Here is a 26,245-nt window from a genome sequence, read left to right as displayed (position 1 = left end):
GCAAGCCCCTGAAACAGCCCTCTGGTGGTGCCTATTTATTGTGTCCAATTTAAGGACCGCTGCAGATTGGCAGCCAGGCCTACGGGGAGGGGCTCTAGCCGGAAGTGCTGATATCCGTGTGAGAAACCCAAAATTCCACGCCTCGCATAATCTCCGTCTCTGTCTCACCAAATTGGTTTCCAAAGACCTTCTGCCCTGCAAGCCCCTGAATGGCCTGCTCAGGGCTTATGAATTCCCCAGCACTGCAGAGCCTCCAGGAATCACCACTGCTGCACCACCCGCCCCAGGGGGGAGCGTCCTGTGCGCAGCCCCTATCTCCATGTAAGAGAGCCTCAATTCTACCTTTTACACGAATCTTCTCTGTCACCATCCCACCAAATCCATGTCCAGACACCTTCTGCCCTGCAAAATCCCGAAACAGCCTGGTCCTGAAGAATTTCCAACACTGCGCAGCTGCTTCTTTGCAGGAGAGACTATAAGGTGCACTCACTCAGACACCATCTTGCCCCGCCTCCCTCCGAATAGGTTTAATTAATTTCCTTGATATAAATACTAGAAAGTTTTATTTTGTGAGCAAAAAAACAAAAATCCCAACTCATTGATACTAAGTCTATTCATAAGGATTAATGTCGATGACAAATAGTTTGTTTTAAAATTTATGTCCTAATACCAAATCCTACTCCCACCAAAAATAATGTTGAAAATGTAATCTAGAGTGATAAGAACATGGAAATATTTGTCCATACTAATAGGAAAAGTAACTTCAAGACAAAAGGATCTCCTTTGTAATAATCTTTCTATGTCATCTTTTATGCCATAATTAAATCAAAACTTGATTAAATCAAGACGAGATGCAGGATATAAAGTGGGAAGAGGCACTGTCAGTGCTTTTCACTTCAGAACTGAGCTGACAGAGGAAGCAGCTGTAGCCAGAGGAGAATCTAGTGGAGGAGTGGTGAGTGCCATCCTATCTAATTTCAATTCTATTTCTCAAATTTCAGCAAATGGCAGATATGAGAGAGCAAGCACCAGGAAATTAATAATTTATTATTTCTGCAAGTGTTGTCTGAGGCCAACTCAATGCCACCCACAATCTGTGATTTGGGACTCTTGGTCCCACTGCTCTAGGAATAGTAGACAGAAACTTGATTTTCAATATTCAGGCAGAAGAAATGATATAGTCTTGGTTTTCTTTATCAAATGATAGCTTAGACAATTCTAGCAGATGGTGAATTGAGTTTCTCCACTGACTTGAACTTCTCAGCTGTTGCTGTGGGTTTCTGCTACATCCAGGACACACCAGCTGGCAGAGTAGTTGGTTGATCTCCGAGTTAGACCAGCACTAGTCAATACAAATATAGAGTAACCCACATATGTAATTAGAAATTTTCTAATAGCCACCTTAATAAAGTAAAAAAGAAACATACCCAATTTATTTAATATTCTAGTTATAATTATTTCAATATGTAATTGATTACAAACAGTTATGAATGAGAGAGTTTACATTCTCTTTTTGTTAGTGTGTCTTAAACTTCCAGTCTGTATTTTGCAATCACTGCACAGCTCAATTTAGATCAAGTGAATTTTTAGGTGCTCATGAACCACATGAGTTTTATGTCTATCATATTAGACACCCCAGGTCTAGATCCTTTCATGACTTCAATTTAATGCCAAATAATGAATTATATTCTTAATTCCAACTAGATTCCAAATATCAGAAGTTCAAGGACATGAATTTTATATTTATACTTGTATGCATATTGAATTTTCATTATCTGGGGCTAATGATTGCTCATAGAAGGTACATGACAACTCTATGAATGTAAAGAAGAAAACATCTGGGTCCTTCGATTCTGTAAACTCCATTCTCATGTAGATTTTACCTGGAGATTGGGCATGGCTGAACAATTTAAAAAGGCAAGCAGATGTCCTATCTGCATGACCTACCTTGAAAACCCAGTGTTCCTAAAATGTGGATATGCCTGCTGCCTGCACTGCACCAGTTCACTGCAGGAGGAGCCCCATCTGGAGGGTATATTGTGCCCTTCCTGCCCTGTGGTCTCACAGAAGAATGACATCAGACACGTTTGCCAGTTGGGGGAGCTGGTTTCCAAGGTCCGAGAACTGGAGCCCCAACTGAAAACTATTCTACAGATGAACCCAAAGATATTAAAGTTCCAAGGTAAGGAATCTGTATAACTTCCCACAATGGACCCTGGAATAAACAACTACTCAAAAGGTTCAATATTAAATATGGGCATTAGTTCAATTCTGACACCTACAATTTCTATGTGCCACAAACATCAGTTGTTCTCACCTCGGAGTGTAGATTAGATTCAACTGCACTGGATATTTTAAAGAAAATGTATTTTGTTCATGCCCTAGAACTGTGTTGTCCAAAACAGTAGCCACAGCTGGCTGATGAGTACTTTGAATGTTGAATAATAGTAAGGCAGAAGTAATCCATTGCCTCTGGCTTCCTAACATTAACTCTTAATTTTGATAAAACCATAGCAATTTTAAAGTGTACATGCAACTCCCCAGCCACCAAGGTGAACTGGGAATCTAATAGCAAAGAGAAAAGAAAGTTTAATATTTGAACATTATTTTACAATAAATAGAATACTTTTTCTTCCTTAATGCTGTCTGTAATTTGAGAACAAACAACTGTGATGGTACCCGCCTTCAGGGATCTTATGCATTAAAGAGAAGAATAATCAAATAACCACATAGTTTAATACAAACAGAATCCTTACTGTGAATGAAAGACCCATTCTGCCATAAAATGGGATATTTTAAACTCTTCAACAGTGCTAGGTGACTTTTCTAAAAAAATTTGCTTTAGTGAAAAAAGAATTAAAGGAACATTATTCAACCCTGTATTGGGGCATTTGCAGTAGAAATGTGGAGGGTTTATAGTTTGTCCTTTCGCTAACTGTCTTATTTTCTTCCACAGTGGATTTGACCCTGGATGTAGTGTCAACCAATAACCTTCTAATCATTTCTGAGGACCTGAGGAGTGTCGGGTATGGACATAACAAACAGAATTGTGAAGAACGTGCTGAGAGGTTCAGCTGCGCAGTGTGCGTTCTTGGCTCTTCTCGGTTCACGTCGGGCCGCCACTACTGGGAGGTGGAGATGGGAACAGGCACAGAATGGGATCTGGGTGTTTGCAAGGAATCTGCTAACCGAAAGGGAACTGTTCTTCGGTCTTCAGATTATGGCTTCTGGACTCCGGGTTTGAGAGATGGAAATGTTTTCTCAGCCAGCACTAAGCCACACACTGCAGTCTGGGTGAACACCTGGTTACACCGAGTGGGCATTTTCCTGGATATGAATATTGGGAACCTTTCTTTTTGGGACATCACTGATGGATCCCATACCTTTACATTCAGCAACATTCCAGTTTCAGAGCCACTGTGCCCCTTCTTTTCTCCTTCAGTTTTAAGCAATGGTGATAAGGGCTCCCTGAGTATTTGTCCTGTAGTAAATCCACACATTCCATTCTTCCAGCACAACCCAGGATAGACCAATCAAGCCAAGACAACGAAAACATTTATTAAGCATTCGTTTGTGCTAATACTTGTGGCCTTTTCTACATGGAACACACATTATAAATGCAATAAAAAAGAAATTTGGAAAACTTATGTTTCATGAACTCAAAGAAGATTTTTTTTCCTTGCCCACATTTTATTTTTATTCTGACTTTTTTAATGGTGTACAAAACAATATTTATTTATTTATTTATTACTGAAAGTGAGAGGGAACTTTTGTGGCCTTTTTGTCTTTTTCTTTTAGGCGGCCTTAAGCTGAAGGGAAAAGGGGGGTTTGCAAAATCACTCGGGAAAGGAAAATTTGCTTTGTTAATCATGCCATATGGTGGGTGATTAACTGCGTGGACAATTACGTCTCACTTTTAATTAATTGTGCTTAAGGCTTTAATTAAGTGTAGGGGCTGCCCTTAGAGCAGCTCGTCCTGACCAAGGCGCGTGCGCTGGTGACATCTCGCAGTCACTGAACACGCGGCGAATGTTCCGGTGGCCACAGCGCAGGTGAAGCGGGGAAGCAGCGGTGCGCCCGTCTCCATGGCAGTGCTGATTCTCAGGAATTCGTCGCGGATGAAGCACTTGGCCCGAGTCACGCGTGGGTCCTCTCCGGGCTTGGGAAGCAGCATCCTCAGGAGCAGCGTAGCGAGCAAATGCTGGACAGCAGTCCTCGATCTTGAATTTTCCATCAAGGCCTTTCTCAGCAAGCAGGTCTCGCTGGTTGAGGAACAGAATCGCAGAGACGGTGCGCAGCCGCGCCTTGTTCCAGACGCCCTTGGAGAGGTGCAGGGCCGCGGCCGCGGCTGCCGGGCTGTCCTCCCGAAGGGCCACGTCGCAGCTGCCGCTGGCTACGCCAAAGTGATGGCCGCGCAGCGCGGGGCGGGCCCGCTTGGTCCTCGCGCTGGCCGCCCACATCGACCACGGCCAAGCCGACTTTGTCCACCTGGAATTTGGTCTCAAAGATTTCATAAGTCAGGACGCGGCCGCGAGGCAGGCGCTGGTCGCTGGGCACGAGTGGGCCTGCTTGACGACATCAGTCTCGTCCACGCAGCCCTGGGCGCAGGCAGTCAGCGGGCACCCACTGGCGCGCTGGCGGCAGGAGCGCCCTCCTCCTCCCGCAGAGCCCTGGCGCGCTTGGGAGGGAAATCAAGTCAGGCGCGTGCACCACGCTCAGGGTGCAGCCCCCGCTGAGCTGGTTCTCGGGCTTGGCCAGCTCCACGCGCGGCTCCAGGTTGTCATGGCGGCCACGAGGGACTCAGTGGCCTCTTTCAGGTTATTCTTCATGTCCTGCGCTTTCGTGGCCTTCTCACCACCGCTGTTTGCTGCTTGCTGCCTGCGTGTCCTCTTCGGCGCCCTCTCCATTAAACCCATTAACAGGCAGGATCCTCATTTGCTTCACGATGGTGCTCTTACCACATTCTCCAGCACCTAGCCGCCGCAGGCGGGGCGTGGCCCGTCAACCTGCTTGTCCGGCTGCAGCAGCTTCTCCATCTTCTCGTTGGCCGCGCGCTGCGCCTTCTCCTCGTTGCGCTGGTCCTCGGCCTTGCTGTTCCCGAGGCCTCACGCGGGCCGGGGCAGCGCTGGGCGGGCCGGGCCGGGCCGGGCCGGGCTGGCCGGGGCGGGCTTGGCTGCTGGCGAGGAGGAGCGCAAGGGGCTGCCTGCGGGCCGCGGGCGGGCGCCGGGGAGTGTGCGGTGTCGGTGGGAGCCTAGGGGCGCGCGCAGCTCCCCGCCCCGCGAGCCGAGGCCGAGAGGGCTGAAGGCGGCCGCCGCGGGTCCGAGGCGGACTGGGCCAGGAGCCCCCGGAGCTGCCGCCCGGCTCCTATTGCCCCGGCCGCGGCCCCACCCCCGCCCCGAGCCAAAGATGCCTTGGCGGGCGGGGGAAGCGGGGGAGGCTCAAAGAAGTTTTAATTGGAAAATAAATTTCACTTTATATACTAAATGTTGTGGGTGGTTGTTCTTTGAATATATGCTTATTCTCTTTGAATGCAATGATCACAGCCAGAGGGACGGGAGTCTCTTGAGAGCATAGGTAGGGCCTAATGGGGAGGACAGGCCAGTAGGTCAAGCCCTCAATGTCCTTGTAAATAACGATGAACATGGCGCTTCACTGAGCTCATCTTGGTGGTGACCATGAGTCACAAGGGGAGAGGGAGGGAAAAGAATAGATGGAACACGGGGCATTCTGGGGCAATGGAATTGTTCTACATAGACCACATCAAAATCACCAAATCTATAAAAGCGTACAGTCCACAATATAAACCACAACATAAATCATCGACCATGGTGAGTAGCAATGTTTCAATATTTGTACATCAACTGTAATACATGTACCATCCGCATGTAAAATGTTATTCATAGGGGGAAGGGGAAAAGGAAAAGGACTTTGGGTATATGGAAATCACCTATATTCTGTACATGACTTTTCTGTAACTTAAAGCTTCTTTGAAGACAAATGAAAAAAATAAGACACTGGGTGAATACATGGAAGAAAATGTCACATCGAAGACCACAGATCTTACTGTGATGAAAGACAATAGGAAATTTTTTAAATTATATTTTTTATTTCAAACTTTTTTTTGGTATTTTATTTGTTATTTTAAAAACCATCATTATTATATCATTTTCATATTAATTGTATTTGGCTACAATGTTGGCTTCAATTTTGAATAAGTTTTGGATCACAGAAGGGTTGCAACTATGATGGGGAGGATCATGGGTGTGCAGTGTCAGCCATGGGGTTGCACTGGAGGAGGTTCACTGGGGCATACCTACAAGGAATACGAATGCCTTCAAGTGTTCATGGGGCATTGTCACAGTGGGTGGAGATCCAAGCAATAACTAAGGAAATATCAGATTTCCATCCTGGGGAGCTCTGCCACATTCTCCAAAGGGACAGCAAGAATCCCCTGAGTGATTAGTGAAGGAGGATGGACCATTTATGTGTCCTTGACTGTGATGACTGTACTTATGAAACTTTACTTTTGAAATTGAATCTTATCATGGTACTATAGGGTGCCTAAGAGTTACCTCCTGAGAGCCTCCTTTTAGCTCAAATGTGGCTTGTCTCTAAGCCAAAACTCAGTATATAAATGCATTAGCCTTCCCCCAGCATGGAACATGATTCCCAAGGATGACCCTCCCTGGCACAGAGGGAGTATTACCAGCCAGCAACTAGCAATGCAACTGGAAAAAGACCTTGACAAGAAGGGGAAAGGGTAAAGACAAATGAGTTCATAAGGCCAAGAAACTTCAAAATGAGTCTAGAGGTCATTTCAGAGGTTGTGCTTATGTATGTCTCAGCAGATACTCACTGACTGCCAAAGTAAATATTACCACAAATAGCAGGGCTCCTGAGGGCTCTGGAGACATCCAGACACTATAGGCAGGGCAGACAGCTCAGGAGTTTGGTGCCCTGCCAGTAGGCACTACTTTGGAATTTATGGTTCCCACTGTTACAGAATTGGAGCAGTTGTGGTTTCCCCACACATGGCTATACTGTCCCTCTAATTAAACCTAAAATTAGTACTAGAGTTGATAGTTGTATATCCAAGAGACTTAAATCTGGGCTATTCACGTGCCATTGGGGCCCTGAATCTCAACAGACTTGCAACATCTACTCTCCAGTTCATTGGACTCACCCAGGACAACTAACAAGGAGATGAAGTCTGACAATGGCCATCTCAAGGAACAGAGAGAATCTGCAACTGTAAGCAAGAAAGTCCCATCCATCTGCCCCATAGGTTCTAAGTCCCCTCTCAATTAGAGGTGGAGTAGGCATCACCATCACAGAATCCTCAGGATTGGGGAATGGGCAATGGACTAGAGTAGTCCATTTTGACTTTGATCCTAGCAATAGAAGTAGTTTTATCATGGATGTGGAGGCAGTGGCTGATGGAGATTCCAAGGGGAGGAAGAGGGGAAAATAGGTGTAATTTGGGAGCATTTTCAGTACTTGGAATTTATCTTGAATGACATTGCACTGACAGATACAGATCATTGTATATCTTATAATAAAATGCAAAATGAGCAGAAGAGAGGGTAAATTACAATGTAAGCTATAATCATCACTTAGTGGCAATGTTCCAAGATGTGTTCAATTGTGGCAAATGTACCACAGTAGTAAAGAATGATGTTGATGTGGGAAAATGTGGGAGAGCTAAGAAGCAGGACATACGTGAATCCCCTATATTTTTTGTGTGTAACATTTATGTAATCTAAGTTTCTTCAAAAAATAAAAAAACTGAAAAGTATATTTAAAAACTAATTAAATAGAGATTCATTAAAAATATTGGTGAAGTTGCTACATGTATAAATACTTGTGTGTCAGGAAAAAAATAAATTGCATTTTAAATACTAAATAGTATGAATGGTTATTCTCTTGTTTTATGTTTATATTTACATTTCTATAAAAACATCCTGAATTCTCAGCTCAATTTCCAAATATTTTTATTTTAATTTTTGTAACAACAACTAAATATATTGTGGAGGTTATAAATTAAACATTGGCACATACCCAAATTGTGTAATTTTCAAAATGATAGGGAAAGAGTACCTTCTAGTCAAAGTAAAATTGTATGTGTGTTTAAACAATAGAAAATATATAAATACCAGTATAATATCCAGAATTGAAAAGACAACTTTTCTCCATTATGACAAAGTTTATCTTAAATTTCCCTCACCTGTGCTCCCCTATGTAGATCAACCACATACTTCACGTGCTGTAGAAATGGAACTGTTTGGTATCAAGTGTCCTCCTGGTAGTATCTCATATGAGCAAACATTCATTCCTTACTTCTCCCATGTGGCACCCTCCTTCTCATGACACAGACCTTTAAATCCCTAGAACAATCAATAATGAACAAAAATGAGCAGGCCTGATAAATCCTAGAGAGGAATTTAAAAAGAATTATAAAAATATAGAAACAACCCAAAATAAGATAAGAAGAACATATCACAAAGTAACATAATCCAGCTATTATAAATACACACAACATAATTTAATTACAAAAATCTACTGACTAAAACTAAATTTTATATATATATATATATACACATATATATTCCTTATACACTATCAACAAAAGAATGTTGTAGAGGCAATATTATTCATCAGAGAGATGGAAAAATAATAAATGTATAAATGACCAAGAACAAACATTCAAAAAGTGTTAAGCAAAACCTGACAGAAGTAACTAATTAAAGAGAGTTCTGGAATAAAAGTTAAATATATATTTTATTTTGGTAAAATTCATTGGAAATAAAATTTGCCATTGGTTAAACCATTTAAAAGTGTACAGTTTGGAGGAATGAAGTGCATTCATGATGTTGTGCAACCATTATCACATTCTAGCTCTGTAGCTTTTTCATCATTATGCATAGAAAGCCTGTACTTATTAAGCAGTCATTCGCCCTTTCCTTAAGCCAACACCAATTTGTTTTCTATCTCTCTGGATTTAGCAATTTTGGATATTTCATATGAATGGAATCAAAAGTATATGTTCTTAGGAAGTGGCTGTGGCTCAATCAGTTGGGCTCCCATCTACCATATAGTAGGCCCTGGGTTCATGTCCCAGGGCCTCCTTGTGAAGGCAGGTTTGCCCGCATTCCATGGAGAGCCACCTGGTCTGCAAGCACCATGGAGTGCCAACTGAGCAAGGTGACACAACAAAAAGGGAGACAAGCAAAAATGCAGAAAAGCGTGCAGTGAATGGACACAGCAAGCAGACAGCAAGCAAACCTCAATAAATAAATAAAAATAAATACAGAGACAGAAGAATGCACATCAAATGGGCACAGAGAGCAGACAGCATGCAAAAAGAGTCACAAGGCGGGGGATAAAAAGAAAGTGTATGTTCTGTTTTTTTGTCTGGCTACTTTCACATAGCATAACGTTTTCAAGGTTCATCCATGCTATAACACATATCAGTACTTCATTCCCTTTTATGGTTGCTATGTCTTGCAGTTCCCATAATTAACCTGCACTTCATAAGCCTCATATGCAAAATATTCTAAATCCAATGATTAAATATTAAGAAGAAGAGGAGAAAAATAGAGATATACAGGGAAGAAGGTGATGTGATGATGGAAGTGATTGGAGTGATTCACCTATAATTCAAAGAATGACAAGGATGGTGGGAGTCAACAGACGCTGGAAGATGCAGGGAAGGATTTTTCTGTAGAGCTTTCAGAGGGAGTATGACCCTGCCTACACATTGCTTTCAGAATTCTGGGACATCCAACTGAGAGAATTAATTTTCTGTTGTTTTTGAGCATTCAGTCTGTCTAATTTGTTACAGCAGCCATAGGAGACTAATACAGTGTCATACCAGAGAAGAAGTGTCCAACAAACTCCATCCTGCTCCCTAGAACATTCCATATTTTTATTCCATGAATGTCAATCAGTGAATTTCCACAGAGCCTCTTGCCAATGATTTTCCAGTCATGTTCCTTCCATGGTCCTGACCATCCAGCCAATGATATCCAGTTACACATATAGCTGTTTCTCCTTTCAAACAAAATGAGCAATCGGATTAACTCCTCAGAATTCTTCCTGTGAGGAGGATTTTCCTTCATCACTGTTCTTCAGGGGAATCCCCAAAAGTCTGAAGTGTTATATCACATTTAGTTGTCATATCTCTTCATTCTCAAACTTAAAACAGTTCCTTCATCATGTTTTCTTATGACTAGACTCAGTCAGGGGGACAATGGAACTCAGGAATGGAGAAGGTTGCTGTTATGAACTTGAATGAGAAATGGGGTTAGAGCAGAACAGCTCCAGTTACTTGAGTCTTGGTTCTCCAACATGTGTGCAAGGACTGGAGGTTGGGAATATGACCTTGGTAAGTAAGATTTTGTAATATGGAGTCCTTTCAGTATCAGAGACTCAAAGTACTGAACAGCCAATAAGAAAGGGCAAGGAAATCTCTATCACTGTCATAGGGAAAGGTAGATAAGTTCATTTCTGTCCAAAGTTACGACTGGAAAAGGATTGTCAGCAACTTAGATCCAAAGACAGACCCTTGAGTGGGCTGGGAAACCTATTTTGTTCCTTTCTTCTTCTTAATGGAAAATTCCCTAATCCAAGAAATGAACATTAATGTGATTCCAGGATGATGGATCTTTTTGGGAAATTCTTGGGAAAGACTAGATGTTTAATCAAAACACTGGGGTTGATGTTTTCAATAACTGAATCCATATGGTGGAATAAAAAAATATAATCCCTGCTTAAGATGGGCTTAAAACAAATAAATGCAAAACACATTAGGGATTACTATTTCATGAGCAAGAGTCAATGAAACAACAAACTTGAGAATAAACATGCCCCAAATGTCACAACATCCTAAAAGTAATTATAGGATATATTACTTTAAACATTTAAATAGTAAGATTAGGGAAGAGGACTCGGCTCAACAGTTATATCATCTGCCCACCACATGGGAGGTCCACAGTTTGAACTCAGGGTCTCCTTGACCCGCGTGAAGCTGGCCCACATGCAGTGCTGATGCACGCAAGGAGTGCTGTGCCGCGCAGGGGTGTCCCCCGCATAGGGGAGCCCCATGTTCAAGGAGTGCACCCTGTAAGAAGAGCCGTCCAGTGGGAAAGAAAGTTCAGCCTGCCCAGGAGTGGTGCCTCACACATGGAGAGCTGATGCAGCAAGATGACCCAACAAAAAGAGACATAGATTCCCAGTGCTGCTGACAAGAATACAAGTGGACACAGAAGAACACACAGTGAGTGGACACAGAGAACAGACAACTGGGGGGGGCGGGAGGGGGATGGGAAAGGGAGAGAAAGAAATAAAAATAAATCTTAAAAAAATCAAAATAAATAGTAAGATTAGAAACAAAACTTCATATACCTCCATGCAAAGATGAACCAGTCAGTGGAGAAACAATAGGAAAGGATTTCTCAGAAATATTAGTCACAATTTTTAGTACACTTGTGAATTTTTCAGCTTGCCTTAATGAGTCAAGAGTACTTGAGTACTGGTATTATGTAGGGCAAAACACATTTTCCTTTGCTTTAGATTTAAAGTGATAAGTAATTCCAGCACCAAAAAGCAACTGTTCTCCCTGGAAATGCTTAAGAGGAAGACAGTATAATTTAATCACTGGAGAGTTATCTCACCCCTTTTTAGCACCTTCTGCTATTTCTTATTTTTTATCATATTATATCATTTTTATTCATTCTTTGACACTTGATCAACCATGAGTCATGTAAAACCAAGAGAAATTGTTTTGGATGACTGATTTAAAATGAAATCAATCTCATTTTTATAAGTTGTAATGTAGTAGAAACAATTACTTTATAAAAATAACTTCTGATTTTGATACCGTAACTAATAAAAATTAAGATCTTGACTGTTTGACATTGGCAGGAACAATTTTGGAGCTTATTCACCAAACTTCTCAAAGATGATCTTTGGAATCCTGGAGAGAAAGTTCTTTTGAAGAAGTGACTATTCTAGTGATGTGGTTTTAGGAAAGATTTTTGAGTACATTGAACTCATTTTCTTGATCTAAATATGAGGAGGTTTTACTTGTTTGGGCAAAAACTATTTGAGAGTAGCTCCATTATTTCATAAAGATTAATAATTATGCCAATATTTTGTTTTAAAAGTTTCTGTCCTAATACCAAATCTTATAAGCAAAACCCATCTTAAATGACTGTGAGGATATACTTTATTCATCTTAATAGAAACAAAAAACAATATTAGGATAAGACTTTCATTTTTGTAACCTATGTAGTAAGTAAAAATGTAATTCCTGTCATAAGTGAATGAAAATTTGATTGAAATAGGTAGAATGTGGTTAATTTGTGAGGAAGGACCCTCACCAAGAAAAACCCTCTGTTGTAGATTTCACTACACTGCTGAGCTGAAAGGAGAAACAGCTGGAAAACAGAGGAAAACCTCAGTGTGAGTCCAAACTTATTTATTTTTTACTTCTCAGATTTCTACAAAGGGCAGATATAGAGAGTATGGTCCAGGGAGCTGAGTAAATTATTACTTCAGCAAATATGGTCTGAGGACAGCCAACTCAATGCCAGGAAGTGTATGTCTTTAGGGACATTTGAGCCCACTGTTCTATTACCAGCAGACAGATTATGCCTATCCTGGATCAAAAAATGACATAGTTTTTATCTTCCTTAATGAAATCATTCTGTGGCTGACTCTACAAAATGGTGAGTTGGGGTTCTACCATTGACTTTGTATTAGTCAGGATTCTCTAGGGAAATGGAATCAACAAGGGATATCTGTCGATAGTGAGAGATTTATCAGTCTCTCATGCAGCTGTGGGGATACACAAGTCCAGGTTCCACAGGCGGGCTGCAACCAGGGGCTCCAATGAAAGTCCAGTGAAGATTCTTGATGAGTTCTGGAAGATGTTGGCTGTCCAAAGATGAGCTGTGAAAAGCTCTCTCAATGCTGGAATCACTTCCCCTTTCAAGGGATTCAAGTGATTGGGTTAAGCATCACTCACTGCTGATGGCAATCTCTCTGACTGATGTAATTATAACCAACTATCTATGATCTACCACTGCAGCTCTCTGTGGATGCGGCGCCACTCATGGGCAGGCTGTGCTTTTTTCACATGGGGCGGCTCTCCTTATGGGGCACACTCCTTGCATGTGGGGCTCCCCTACATGGGGGACACCCCTGCATGGCATGGCACTCCTTGTGTGCATCAGCACTGCACATGAGCCAGCTCACCACATGGGTCAGGAGGCCTGGGGTTTGAACCCTGGACCTCCCATATGGTAGGCAGATGCTCTATCAGTTGAACCAAATCTCCTTCTTGCAGTCTCATTTTAATATTCCAAGGTGCCAAACCCTATCTTCTTTTCTGTTAATTCTTGGTGTCCATGAGAATGTGTCATATAATTTATGGAGGCTGTGTTGGGCATGAATAAGAGATGTCTTGGTACATATCTTATTCCAAAATATAAAATGAAAAAATGAATTTATATTCACAATAAGTTTACTATTGCTTCATGTGAATATGCATTTGTGATGGTGAAATCTGGCCAAGATATTTTTAAAGTTTTTAAAAATTTTTAATCCCCCCCTTTGAGGCTTGCTTGCTGTGTGCTTGCTCTGTCCATTCACTGTGCATTCTTCTGTGTGTCTGTATTTATTTATTTTTTATTTACCCCCCCTTGCAGCGTGCTTGTTTTCTGCTCTCTGTGTCCATTCACTGCATGCTCTTCTGTGTTTTTACTTGTCTCCCCCTTTTTTGTTGTTGCATTACCTTGCTGAATCAGCTCTTTGCAGCACTTGCAGGCTGGACAGCTCTCCACAGCATGTGGGCAAGCCTGCTTTCACAAGGAGGCCCAGGACATGAGCCAAGGGCCTCCCAAAAGGTAGACTGGAACCCAACAGATAGAGCCACAGCTGCTTCCCAAGACATTTTTAATCCTTGACACTGCATGTTTGGGCATCAGGAAGTCAGGAAGCCAAGTCATAAGGGAGCCTAGAGGAATAATGTGTCCTTTGTCCAGAGGGCTCATTTCCAAGACTCTCCTTGGCTCTATTCATATGATTACCTTAGGACAAACCTTTCTGTACTGTGATTCTAATAATTAAGCCTGGTTGGAGATGTTGTCAGTCCACAAGGCCATTCTTCTCCAAGTATCCTCACTCTCTCATCAATATACCATTCATGTTGTGGGTTGAAATTCCTGTTAAGATATAAAGAGATCCCTACTCAAGCCCAAGAAATCCCTTCTTTCATCTTGACTTCCAATGTGATAACCCATCTAGACTCAGGACTCACAGCATTGTCTCTCCATTTTGTTATAACGTTAGGAAAAGTAAAGCCTAGAAAGAAACTACCTAATCAACCATATGAAATGGAGAAGGAAATTGCAAAGAAAAAACCAAGATGAATAGTCCAATATTATTTATAGTACATATAAATTTTTCTCATTAAAAATACGTATGTGATGTTTATATTTTGATAGGATATGAGCTAAAATATAAATTAAGTTTTTGAGAAAGCTATATTCATTGTCTGTGAATTAGCGGATCTTACACATTAAATAGAAGAACTCTCTTTAATCATACAACCACATTACTTATTATAAATGAATTTCCAGTGTGAATTAGAGGCCCATGTTCCTACAAATATATTTAGGATAATTTGAACTAGTCAGGGAAATGAGGGATATTTCTCCAGGAAAGAGAATTAAAGACACTAAAGTGAATGAAATGCATGAACCTTTGCAGTAGAAAGGATGAGTGAGACTATAATCTATCTGTTTACTATTTTTCTTACACACTGGGTATGCTCTTGGTTGCTGACACAGCCATGAAATTCTCATCATTTCTGATGAACTGAAGAGTGCCCAATGTGGGACTCAATCAAACAGAAGCTGGAAGAATCTGCAGAAAGATTCAGCAGTTCAATTTGTGTCCTTGGCTCCTCTCAGTTAACTTCATATAGCCATCACTGGGAAGTGTATGTGGGAATAAACTATGAATGGGATCTGTGCCTCTGCAAAGAAACTGTTCACTAGCAAAGAGAGATCCTATTTTCAGAATTCAGATTCTGGACACTGAGTTTGAGAAAGGGAAGATACTTTGGGGCCTGTACTACACTTTGGACTGCCCTCTGGATGAATCTCCAATTATACCAAGTAGGGATTTTCTTGGATATGGGCATTGGAAATACTTCCTTTCATAACATTAATGATGGATCCCATATCTTTACATTTACCAATATTACAATAATATTTACCAAACTCCGAGCCACTGTGCCCTTTCATTTCTCCTTCAATTCCAAGTAGTGTTGGTAAAGTTTCCAAGAGAATCTGCTCTGTAATGAATCCAAGCCTTCCTTTCCTCCAGCAAATCCAAGATAGACCAGTAAAACCAAGACAATAAAAATATTTGATAATTTATTTGTTCTTATAGCTGGCAACTGTTATACTTGGATTGTACAAATAAGAGAAAAAATTGGGAACATTTTATAATTCACAAAAGGAAAATTAGATTAATTAGAATTTAAATTGCACTTTAAATATCAAATATTATCATGGCCAACTCTTTGGGTTTTATGTTTACACTCTTGTGTCATCAGGCCTATTTGCAAATATTTTCCTTTGTATTTCTGTGAGGTCAACATCAAATTATGAATTAGGAGTAAAATAAACATATTTATATGATGAATAGAAGTATGCAGGGAAACGGACTTTGGCCCAGTGGTTAGGGCGTCCGTCTACCACATGGGAGGCCCGCGGTTCAAACCCCGGGCCTCCTTGACCCATGTGGAGCTGGCCAAGGAGTGCCGTGCCACGCAGGGGTGTCCCCCGCGTGGGGGAGCCCCACGCGCAAGGAGTGCGCCTGTGAGGAGGGCCGCCCAGCGTGAAGGAAAGTGCAGCCTGCCGAGGAATGGCGCCGCCCACACTTCCCCTGCCGCTGACGGCTTTGGCAGAAGCGGACGGGGAGACAGGACGCAGCAGGTAGACACCAAGGGCAGACAACCAGGGGAGGGGGGGAAATTAAATAAATAAATAAATAAATAAATCTTTAAAAAAAAAAGAAAAAAAAGAAGTATGCAATTTTCTAAATGATATAAAAATACCTTTTATTGACAATAATATTTATAAATATATGATTTTGAAACACAGAAAACTAGATAAATTCTTGTAAAATATGCAAAATGGAGAACACAACTATTCACATCATGACAAAGTTAAGTAACATGATCTAATAATGGGCTCCAGATGCTTAATCTTGGAAACCAGCTTCTATAAATGCCTATGTGCCCTTGAGATGGTTAGGCTAATGTATCAACTCAACCAGATAATGGTGCCCAGTTGTTTGATCAATGACGTTCTGGACTAATTGTAATCCAAGGACATTACTTTTTCATACATGGCTGGTTACATCTGCAATCAACTGAAGTGGTCACCATCAGCAAAAAGGGGTCTCTCATCCAATCAGCTGAAGGCCTTCAAAGGAAAAATGATTTCAGCATTCAGAGAGAATTCCCATCTCTACTTCAGACAGACATTGTCTCCTGGGGAACTCATCAAGGACCTTCATCAGAGCCCCTGGTTTGTAGCCTGCTTGGGGAATTTGGACTTGTGCATCCCCACTGTCATGTGAGACAATTTTATAAAATCCTATACTATTGGAGAACCAGCAAGATGGCAGCAGAGTAAGGAGCTCCTAGAGTCAGCTCCTGCTACAGGGCAGTTAGCAAACACCCACAGCTCTGTGGAGCTAGCTGAAGCACCTGTTTGGAGGCTCCAGGAGGCCAGAAGAGCATCCTGCAATGTTCTTGGGGGAGTGGAAGGAGACTGCCTGTCTTCAGAGAAGAATAGTAAGTAGAGGCTCCACATCATGGAGACTGGTGCCTATCCTCCACTAGAAGCACAAGCTGCCTTGGGAGCTGTTCTGTGGCTGGAATTGAAAGTTCCACTTCCCCAAAAAGGTAGGAGGAAGAGATGGTTGGGCACCAATTTCAGTTATGATGAGGAAATTTAGTGGGCTACAGTATGATCCTGAGAATAGCTAAGGTTTGAGCCTGTCCAGGTCAGAATGAGGCTGGGAGCTGCCATCTTAACTCCAAGCCTGAACACAAGGGGAAATGGAGTGGACTGAAAATCATAGTACTGGTGGGGACCAGTTTCTTCCCATCCAGATCATGTTACAGCTCTAGCCTAGGGCCCAGTGCCACCTCCAGCAGGGAGGAAGCTGCAGGGACCTGTGCCAGCCTCTCTGGGAAATTATAGCCAAACCACAGAGGCCGGCATTTATCCTACTCTGGTGGCATGAGCTGCCCCAGGAGCTGCTCTGTGATGGGAATTGGCAGCTCCATTTCCCAGAAACAGAGGAAGAGGAGATGGTTGGCTGCCAATTTCCACTACTGAATGGGAGACTTGGCTGACTAAGAGATAACCCTGGGAACAGCTGCAGTGAGAACCAGCCAAAGTCAGAAAGAGGCCAGTAGCCACCATTCCGACTCTGCCCCCAGCCTGAGGGGAAGCCAGGCTGACAGTTTCTTTCCTGCAGATCAGCCAGCAGCCTGCCTAGGTTTCAGCCCTCCCTCTGGTAAGAAGGAGGCTGAGGAGGCCTGCACCAGCCTATACAGATAATTGCAGAGAACATTGGCTGGCATTGACTGAAAAGCAGAAGTCTACCAGGGCAACTGCAGTCATCTTAGGACCCACACTGCATAGACTGCTGCCCACACTTCCAACTCCATCCCTGCCCCAGGCAGGGGAGAAAGGATGTGAAGTCTCTCAGGGGAACTACAGTCTAAGCCTGCATGTGGGTTATTCCACACAGCTGTGACTCTGTCCCTACCCCTTGCAAAGGAGAAAGTTGGAAGAAGCTTTATTGGTCCCTCATGCAATGAGGACAGCTTAAGCCTCCACAGCTTACAGCACCAACTACATGCTTGGCTCCTGCTGCATAACCAGCAAGGGAGAAATGATAAGGAAACCCTAAACTAGAGAGAAAAACTGCACCCAGAAAAAATACTGTAGTAAGTCAGATGCGGGAAGCAGACTTGGTCCAATGGATAGGGCATCTGCTTACCACATGGGAGGTCCACGGTTCAAACCCTGGGCCTCCTTGACCCATGTGGAGCTGGCCCATGTGCAGTGCTGATGTGGGCAAGGAGTGCCCTGCCACGCAGGAGTGTCCCCTGCATAGGGGAACCCCACGCACAAGGAGGGTGCCCCATAAGGAGAGCTGCCCAGAGTGAAAGAAAGTGCAGCCTGCCAAAGGCACTGCACACACAGAGAGTTGACACAAGATGACACAACAACAAGAAACACAGAATCCCATTGCCACTGATAAAGAAAGAATTGGTCACAGAAGAACAAACAGCAAATGGACACAGAGAGCAGACAACTGGGGGCGGGGGAGAGAAATAAATAAAAAATAATAAATCCTTTAAAAAAGATAAGCCAGATGCAAATACATCAACCAAAAATTGCAATCCACACAAAGAAACAGGAAGCTATGACCCTGTTAAAGGAACAAGATAAGCCTCCAGATGACACAAAGAAGTTGAGACTATAGATGTTCAAACAAATCTCAATAAATTCAATGAGATGGCTAAAGAGATTAAGGATATTAATAAGACATTGGATGAGCACAAAGAAGAATTTGAAAGCATACATAGAAACAGCAGATCTTATGGGAACGAAAGATGCAATCAATGCAATTAAAAAAACATTGGAATCATATAATAGCATATTTGAGGAGGCAGAAGAAAGGATTGGTGAGCTTGAAGAAATGGCCTCTGAAAGTGAACATACAAAAGAACAAATGAAGAAAAGAATGGAAAATATTGAACAAGTTTTCAGGGAACTAAATGACAGCAAAATGTGTGCAAACATATGTATCATGGGTGTCCCAGAAGAAGAAGAGAAGGGAAAAGGGACAGAAGGAATATTTAAAGAAATAATGTTAGAAAATTTCCCAACCCTATTGAAGGACTTAAATACCTCTGTCCAAGAAGCACAATGTACTGCCATCCAAAAAAAATCCAAATAGACGAACTCCAAGACACATACTCATCAGAATGTCAAAGGTCAAAGACAAAGAGAGAATTCTGAGAGCAACAAGAGTAAAGAAACACATAACATATAAAGGATATCCAATAAGATTAAGTGCTGATTTCTCACCAGAAACCATGGAGGCAAGAAGACAGTGCTCTGTTATATTTAAGATACTACAAGAGAAAAACTTCCAGCCAAGAATCTTATATCCAGCAATACTGTCTTTCAAAAATGAGGGCAAAATTAGAATATTCACAGATAAACAGAAACTGAGAGAATTTTTAGCAGCAAACCAGATTTTCAGAAAATACTAAAGGGTGTTCTAGAGCCTGAAAAATAAAAAAAAGGAGAGAGGGACCTGGAGGAGAGTCTAGAAATGAAGACTATATCAGTAAAAGTAACTAAAAGTGTCCAAAGGGTGATGAAAATAAAATATGACAGATAAAACTCAAATAGTCAGGAATAAACTTAACCAATGATGTAAAGCATTTGTATTCAGAAAACTGCAGCTCAATGTTAAACAAATTAAAAACACCCTAAATAACTGGAAGAACATTCCATGCTCATGGATTGGAAGACTAAATATCATTAAGATGTCAATTCTACTCAAATTGATATATAGATTTAATGCAATCCCGATAAAAATTCTACCAGCATTAAAGAAAAGATTGAAAACACAATCATTAAATTTATTTGGAAGGGTAAGAAGTTCTAAATAGTCAGAAACATCATAAAAAGGAGCCTTCATCTCCAGACTTAAAATCATAATACCTACCTATAGTGGTAAAACAACATGGTACTGGCCTAATGACAGACACAATAGACCAATGGAACCAAATTGATGGTTCAGAAACAGACCTTCACAGGTATGGTCAAGTGATTTTTAAGTAGCCTGTCAAACTCACACAGCTCAGGCAGAACAATCCATTCAACAAATGGTGTTGAAAGAATTGGATATCCATAGCTAAAAAAAGGAAAGAGTATCCCTATCTCACACCTTATCCAAAAACTAACTCAAAATGGATGAAAAAACTAAAAATAAAAGCAAGAACCATAAAACTTCTAGGAGAAATTATTGGAAAATACCTTCAAGACCTGGTGGTAGGTGGTAGATTCTTAAAGGAGATAGAGTAGGACTGAGTGGACAACTGATGTTTAATGTATGTAGAAGTTTTCATTAGCTTTATTGTAAAAGTGTGGAAATGTATAGAGTGGATGGTAACACATAGTGAGTAACAGCTAGTTTATAAATGGGGACGTGACTGAAAATGGTAATCTAGGTATGTAAATGCCAATTGACAGAATGCTTGAAAATAACCTAGGAACTGGATAGCACAGTAAACCAAGGGGTGGGTGAGAATTGTGGTTGATGGTACAGATTCAAGAGTGTCCTTTGTTAGCTAGAACAAGTGTATATCACTACTGCAGGGTATTGGGAATGTGGAGAAGCATGGGAAAAATACAGCTGGAATTACCTATGGACTGTGGTTAGTAGTAATAATATAATATTCTTGCATCTATGCAGAAGATGTACTCTGTTGATAGTGAGGCAGTATGGAAAATGTGAGCCAAATGTACTCTATGGACACGGCAATAATGAGATGATATTATTTTATCTGTAGCAAATGACACACCACATTTTGTTGTGCTGATGGAGGAGTGTTGTTTTGGAATTCTGCACATGTGCATGATTGTTTTATAAGTTTACAACTTCTGTCGTAAAAAATATATATTTAAAAAATAATAGGGTGGGTTGGGGGAAAAACACACCAAATGTAAGATAAGAAATTTGTTTAGTAGTAATATTTTGATGGAAGTGGACTTGGCCCAATGGAAAGGGCACCCCCCTACCACATGGGAGGTCTGCAGTTCAAACCCTGGGCCTCCTTGACCCATGGGGAGCTGGCCTATGCACAGTGCTGATGTGCTCAAGGAATGCCCTGCCATGCAGGGGTGTCCCCCATGTAGGGAAGCCCCACACTCAAGGAGTATGCCCTGTAAGGAGAGCTGCCCAGCATGAAAGAAATGCAGCCTGCCCAAGAATGGCGCTGCACACACGGAGAACTGACACAACAAGATGACACAACAAAAAGAGACACAGATTCCTGGTGCCCCTGATAAGGATAGAAGCAGTCACAGAAGAACACGCAGCGAATGGACACAGAGAGCAGATAACTGGCAGGCAGTAAGGGGAGAGAAATAAATAAATAAATCTTTTTTAAAAAAGATTTTGACAGTGTTCTTTCATAGTTTGTAACAAACATCTCATAGCAATGCAAGGTGTTGGTGGAGGGTTGATGATGTTATGTGTTTGCTTTGTAAGTTCACAACTTTTACTATACACTTGATTATTTATGTATGTTCATATATAAATAATATAAAGCTAATAATCAGATTGGTTAGGGGAAAATACTTTGTTTAGTAGTAATATTTTGACAATGCTCTTTAATCATTAGTTAAAAAGGTTTAAAAACAATGCAAGTTGGTGGTAGGGTGAGATGTTATATATGTTTGTTTGATGTTATATATGTTTTTTAAGTTCACAACTATTATACATTTATTTTTTATGTATGTTTATGTATGAGTGGTATATTTTAATAATTTTTTAAAAATCCTATACTATTTACAGATATCTTCTGTTGATTCCATTTCACTACATAATTCTGACTAATAGTCTGATAGTATTTTGACAAACCATAGGGCATAAATAGCATAAGAATATATACCCACTGTGGTCATTCTACTGTAAATTGTAGCAGTGCAAGTAACAAATGTATTTATTTCAAGGATATGGTTTCTCAAGAAAGATAAGGCAGAAAGGTTATTTTATTTCTTCTCCATAATGTTCAGCCATGGAGCATGTCTGGTGAGCAGACAAATGGGGTAATGGCAGTTTTTGTGTTTTGGGCATTCTTTCATGCTTTAAATTCAAATAGTTAATTTAACATAATTACATGTCATATCTGGTGCTAAGCAATGAATATACAAGTATAAGGAACACATGGCCCAAATGTGGAGATATTTGGCACATGATTTGGTTTGAAAGACTGGTTCATTGGTCAGTATGTCTATCTTTGTGACAATACCATCAGCTTTGACTACTGTAGTTTATAGCATGTTTTAAAATCAGGTAGTGTGATTGCTCTGATATGATTTTTCTTTTTCGATATGTCTTTGGCTATTCAGGGCCCCTTGCCTTTCCAAATACTTTTCATAATTGCTTTTCCAATTTAGTAACAAATACAAACATATCACAGATATACTTCATCCTTGACAAGACCTCAGCAGGTTCCATACATGTCTCAGCACCCTCCACTGAGAGAAGTCAAAAGGAAGCCAATTGAATTAAGTGTTCATGGTCTAAAGGGTTCTCTTCTGAGTCACTCACTGGCTCTAGCCACACTGTTGCATTAGTACAAGTAGTTCTGCATCCAGATCTTATTAATCTGGGGTAGGTGGAGATAATGAAATTCCACAAAGCTATTCCTCTCCTAGTTTACCTACCCCTCTGAGCTTTACATCATGCAAGTTCTGGTAAATTTTGTTTTCTAGATTCAAAGACATCCCTATTCATAACCAAGGAACCCTTCCTTTGCCTTAACTTCCATGTTGATAAACTATCTTTTCTCAGAACTCCTACATCTGTTGCTTCATTTTGGTTATAACTCTAGGAAAATAAAATCCTGAATTGCAATTGCCTAATCAACAAAACTAAGTATGGAAGGTGATTTCAAAGAAAACTTTTTCTTTTTCACCATTATTCTAAAATAATTCAAATTATTTTTCATTATTCAAAATGCCTATCCTATTATATATCTATATTTTCACAGGATCACTGATAACTCAATTATTTTTAGAGCAGTCAACCAACACAGTCTCTGCTTTCATATATTTTATGATTTAGAGAAAGAAAAGTCTTGACACAATCAAATAATGCAAAAGGAATCCTTACTATGACTAAGAGAACTGGTTACAAGTATATCCATCCATTCTAATATAAAATTTAACAGGAAAGCCAGGGAAGTTTCACAAGGAAAATTCTGACTTAGTGATACAGAATACAATTAAACAAGAGAAAGTTAGGTAGATATTTGGGCTTTGACCATAGGATTAAAGAGAGGGAGTCTGTGTATTTGTTGAGCTACTTATTTTACTACCTTAGTGGATATGATCTAGGGTGTTGACATAACCAAATACTTCATCATTTCTGCTGACCTAAGGAATGCCCAATGTGGACCTATCAAACAGAATTGGTAAATATATGCTGAGAAATTAAAGTTTTTAAATTTTGTTTTGTCCTATCACTTCAACTTTTGATGCCATTACTATGAGGTGGATGCTGGAACAACCAAAAAATGGGAGCATGGTCTTGCAAACAATCAGGTAATTGAAAAGGTAACCACCATCTGGCATCAGAATTTGAATCCTTGACTATGGGTTTGAGAAATGGAGAGTTCTATTCAGCCAGCACTACTCCTTTGACAATCCTGGATGTAAACCTTTGGTTACACCATGTAGGAATTTTCATAGATATGGATATTGGCAATATTTCCTTCTGTGACATTCATGATTCATCCCTTTTCTTTACATTCACCAAAATTTCTGCTATGGAGCCACAGCACTGATTTTTGCTCCTTCAAATTTACTTGATGATCAAATATTCCTGGGTATCTTTCCTATGTCAAGTCTGACACTGCCATCTCTAATTTATCCTGGGAAAGGCAAATAAAGCTTTGCCTTCCAAAAAACATTTATACAAATTTATTTTTTGCTCACAGCTAGATACTTTCTACTTAGTACACACATGTTACAAAGTTAAATGAAAAAAATGTGGAATATTTCATGAACCAGGCACATAAATTTAAAAAATAACTTTAAAATTACCTTGTAAATGTTAAGTATCTGCAAAACTCTTCTTGGAGTTTTATATTTATAATTTATATAAATATGTCTTGGATTTCAGATCAATTTCCAGATGAGTTTCTTTTTATTTTCTATGAGATCAACTTTGCGTATTATGGAGATCTTAAGCTGTGTAAACATTTGAGCATGACCCAAGAGATTATATGATCTCCTAAATAATAAGGAAACAAGAACAAATATTAGCAATAAAAATTAATATGTGTATGCTTCAAATTGAGAAATCAGTAAATGCCTGTATAATATTCTGAATTCAGAAGACAGTTTTTCAATATTACAGCAAAGCTTATCTAAGACTTAGGGTTTTTTATTTTAGAAAATTGATTTACTAGTGTTTCACAGAAAGTACAGTAAGTAATCCTAAGTGAGCCATTGCATAAGTGGAAGTCTACAAGCTTTGAAAATCAAGGGTATAATGAACATGCATGAATTGTTTATTTGGAAAGTTATTAAAGTAAGAAATTTTATGTTGTATGTGTCACCACAATAAATTTTTTCAAAAAAAATTCCTGTCCAGAATTTTTTTATTAATTTCAGGACACAAAAAGGAAAGCTAAACAGATTGGAAAGAAAGGTATATCACTTTCTCTATTTTCATATGACGTGTTGAAAATCACATAAAATCAACTTTTAAAACTACAAGACCTTATTCTAAATTTTTCATATATGTGGATTCATGCAATGTTTGTCCATTGTTGTCAGGCTTATTTCACCCAAAACAATGTTTTTGAGATTCATCCCTGTGGCAGCATCTATTAGAATTTCATTCTATTTAGTGTTTGTATATACCAAGGAGACAGAAATTAGATTAAAGATTTTGGGGGGCAGGGGGAATGGGGTGCGACGGCTTGCTCGGTCGGTAGAGGTGGGGTCTGGCTGCGGACGAGGGGTCGGTCCAGCTCTGGACGAGGGGTCGGTCCCGCTTGGGACGAGGGGTCGGTCCTGCTTGGGACGAGCGGTCAGTCCGGCAGCAGACGAGGGATCGGTCTCACAGGGGTTGCGCGGTTCAGTTGACGGGGTCGCCCGGCAAAGCCGGTGACGAAGGGGTCGCCCGGAGAAGCCGGCGACGAAGGGGTCGCCCGGAGAAGCAGGCGACGAACTGGGGACAAGGGAGGCCAGGCCCTTGTCGGGGGCTCTCAGGACTGGAAGGCGCACGGCAGAAGAACTACCGCGGAGACAAGGTAAACACGCAAGTCCACTTTACTGAGGGAGAGGCAACAGTTTTATAGGGGCTGGGGAAGGCTGATTGGTTGAAGCCACGCCCTGTTCTGATTGGTTGCCGGTGAAAGGTCAGTGGGCGGTACCGGATGGGGGAGGGGTGGTGGTTAGGGATTGGCTGTCGCTGTTGCTGCGGGAAGGGGCAGGGTTTAGGGATTGGTGGCTGCTGTTGCTGGGGTGGAGGGCAGACTTGAGTTTCCCGCCCACACCTGGCTGTTGCTGCTGTCGGGGGGAGGGAAAAGGGCAGACTGGATTTTTCCGCCCATGCCTGGCTGTTGCTGCTGTCGGGGGAGGGGAAAAGGGCAGACTGGATTTCTCCGCCCATGCCTGGCTGTTGCTGCTGTCGGGGGAGGGGAAAAGGGCAGACTGGAATTTTCCTCCCTGCGCCTGCGCAGGGAGAAAGAAGAAGAAAGGTGCCACCCCACAGGCATCGTGTGGTGCCATCCGGGAGGAGGGGCGGCTGCGGAAGCATGGCTGCCGAGAAGGGGAGACCCGAGGGCACTCTGCACCCATGCCAAGCTCCCTTCAGGGGTGGCGGTGAGTCCGACCAGCCACCCTATTATGGGGGCAGTGGCTTGGCCTGCCGCGGCTGCTCCCCCGCCAGGCCAGCAAACCACACTTCAGCCCGAGGGGTGACCGCAATGGGGTAATAAGTAGTTATTGTGTAATGAGTATGGAGTTTCTTTGAGAGGTGGTGAAAGGTTATGGCCATAGTTGGAGATGGCAGAACAACATTTTGAATATAATTAATACATCCGAAATGTACACTTAAAATGGTTGAAATGGGAAATTTTGTATTATATATATGTTACAATAATAAATTTTTGAAAAAGCCTATTAGAACTAAAAGTTGAGTTTAGCAATATTACATGAAACAAGCTCAATATAAAAATTAATTACATTTCTACTTACTAATAATAATTAGTTGAAAATGAAACTTGAAAATTATGATTATTTATAATAGCAGTGAAACACATCTCTAGCACATAGAATGGTACTAACATACAGTGGATGCCTGGTAAATATCGTTAAGCTTACTAAAT

At 41.2% G+C, this 26,245-nt stretch overlaps 1 protein-coding gene and 1 pseudogene across 1 annotated transcript; one reads left to right on the top strand and one right to left on the bottom strand.

Annotated features, from left to right (window-relative positions):
* Positions 1-1,896: 1,896 nt before the first annotated feature.
* Positions 1,897-3,887, top strand: LOC131276134 (ret finger protein-like 4A). The gene is made up of 3 exons (XM_058288537.1): positions 1,897-2,182; positions 2,957-3,238; positions 3,799-3,887. Exons 1-3 carry the CDS (start codon positions 1,897-1,899, stop codon positions 3,885-3,887), a joined length of 657 nt encoding a protein of 218 aa, XP_058144520.1.
* Positions 3,888-3,938: 51 nt separating this feature from the next.
* LOC111762864 (guanine nucleotide-binding protein G(s) subunit alpha pseudogene) lies at positions 3,939-5,096 on the bottom strand (annotated as a pseudogene).
* Positions 5,097-26,245: the final 21,149 nt, after the last annotated feature.

The sequence above is a fragment of the Dasypus novemcinctus genome, chromosome 26 (assembly GCF_030445035.2).
Source record: "Dasypus novemcinctus isolate mDasNov1 chromosome 26, mDasNov1.1.hap2, whole genome shotgun sequence".
Taxonomy (NCBI): Eukaryota; Metazoa; Chordata; class Mammalia; order Cingulata; family Dasypodidae; genus Dasypus; species Dasypus novemcinctus.
Note: the sequence above shows the minus strand (reverse complement) of the source record. Positions and strands in the feature narration are given on the sequence as shown.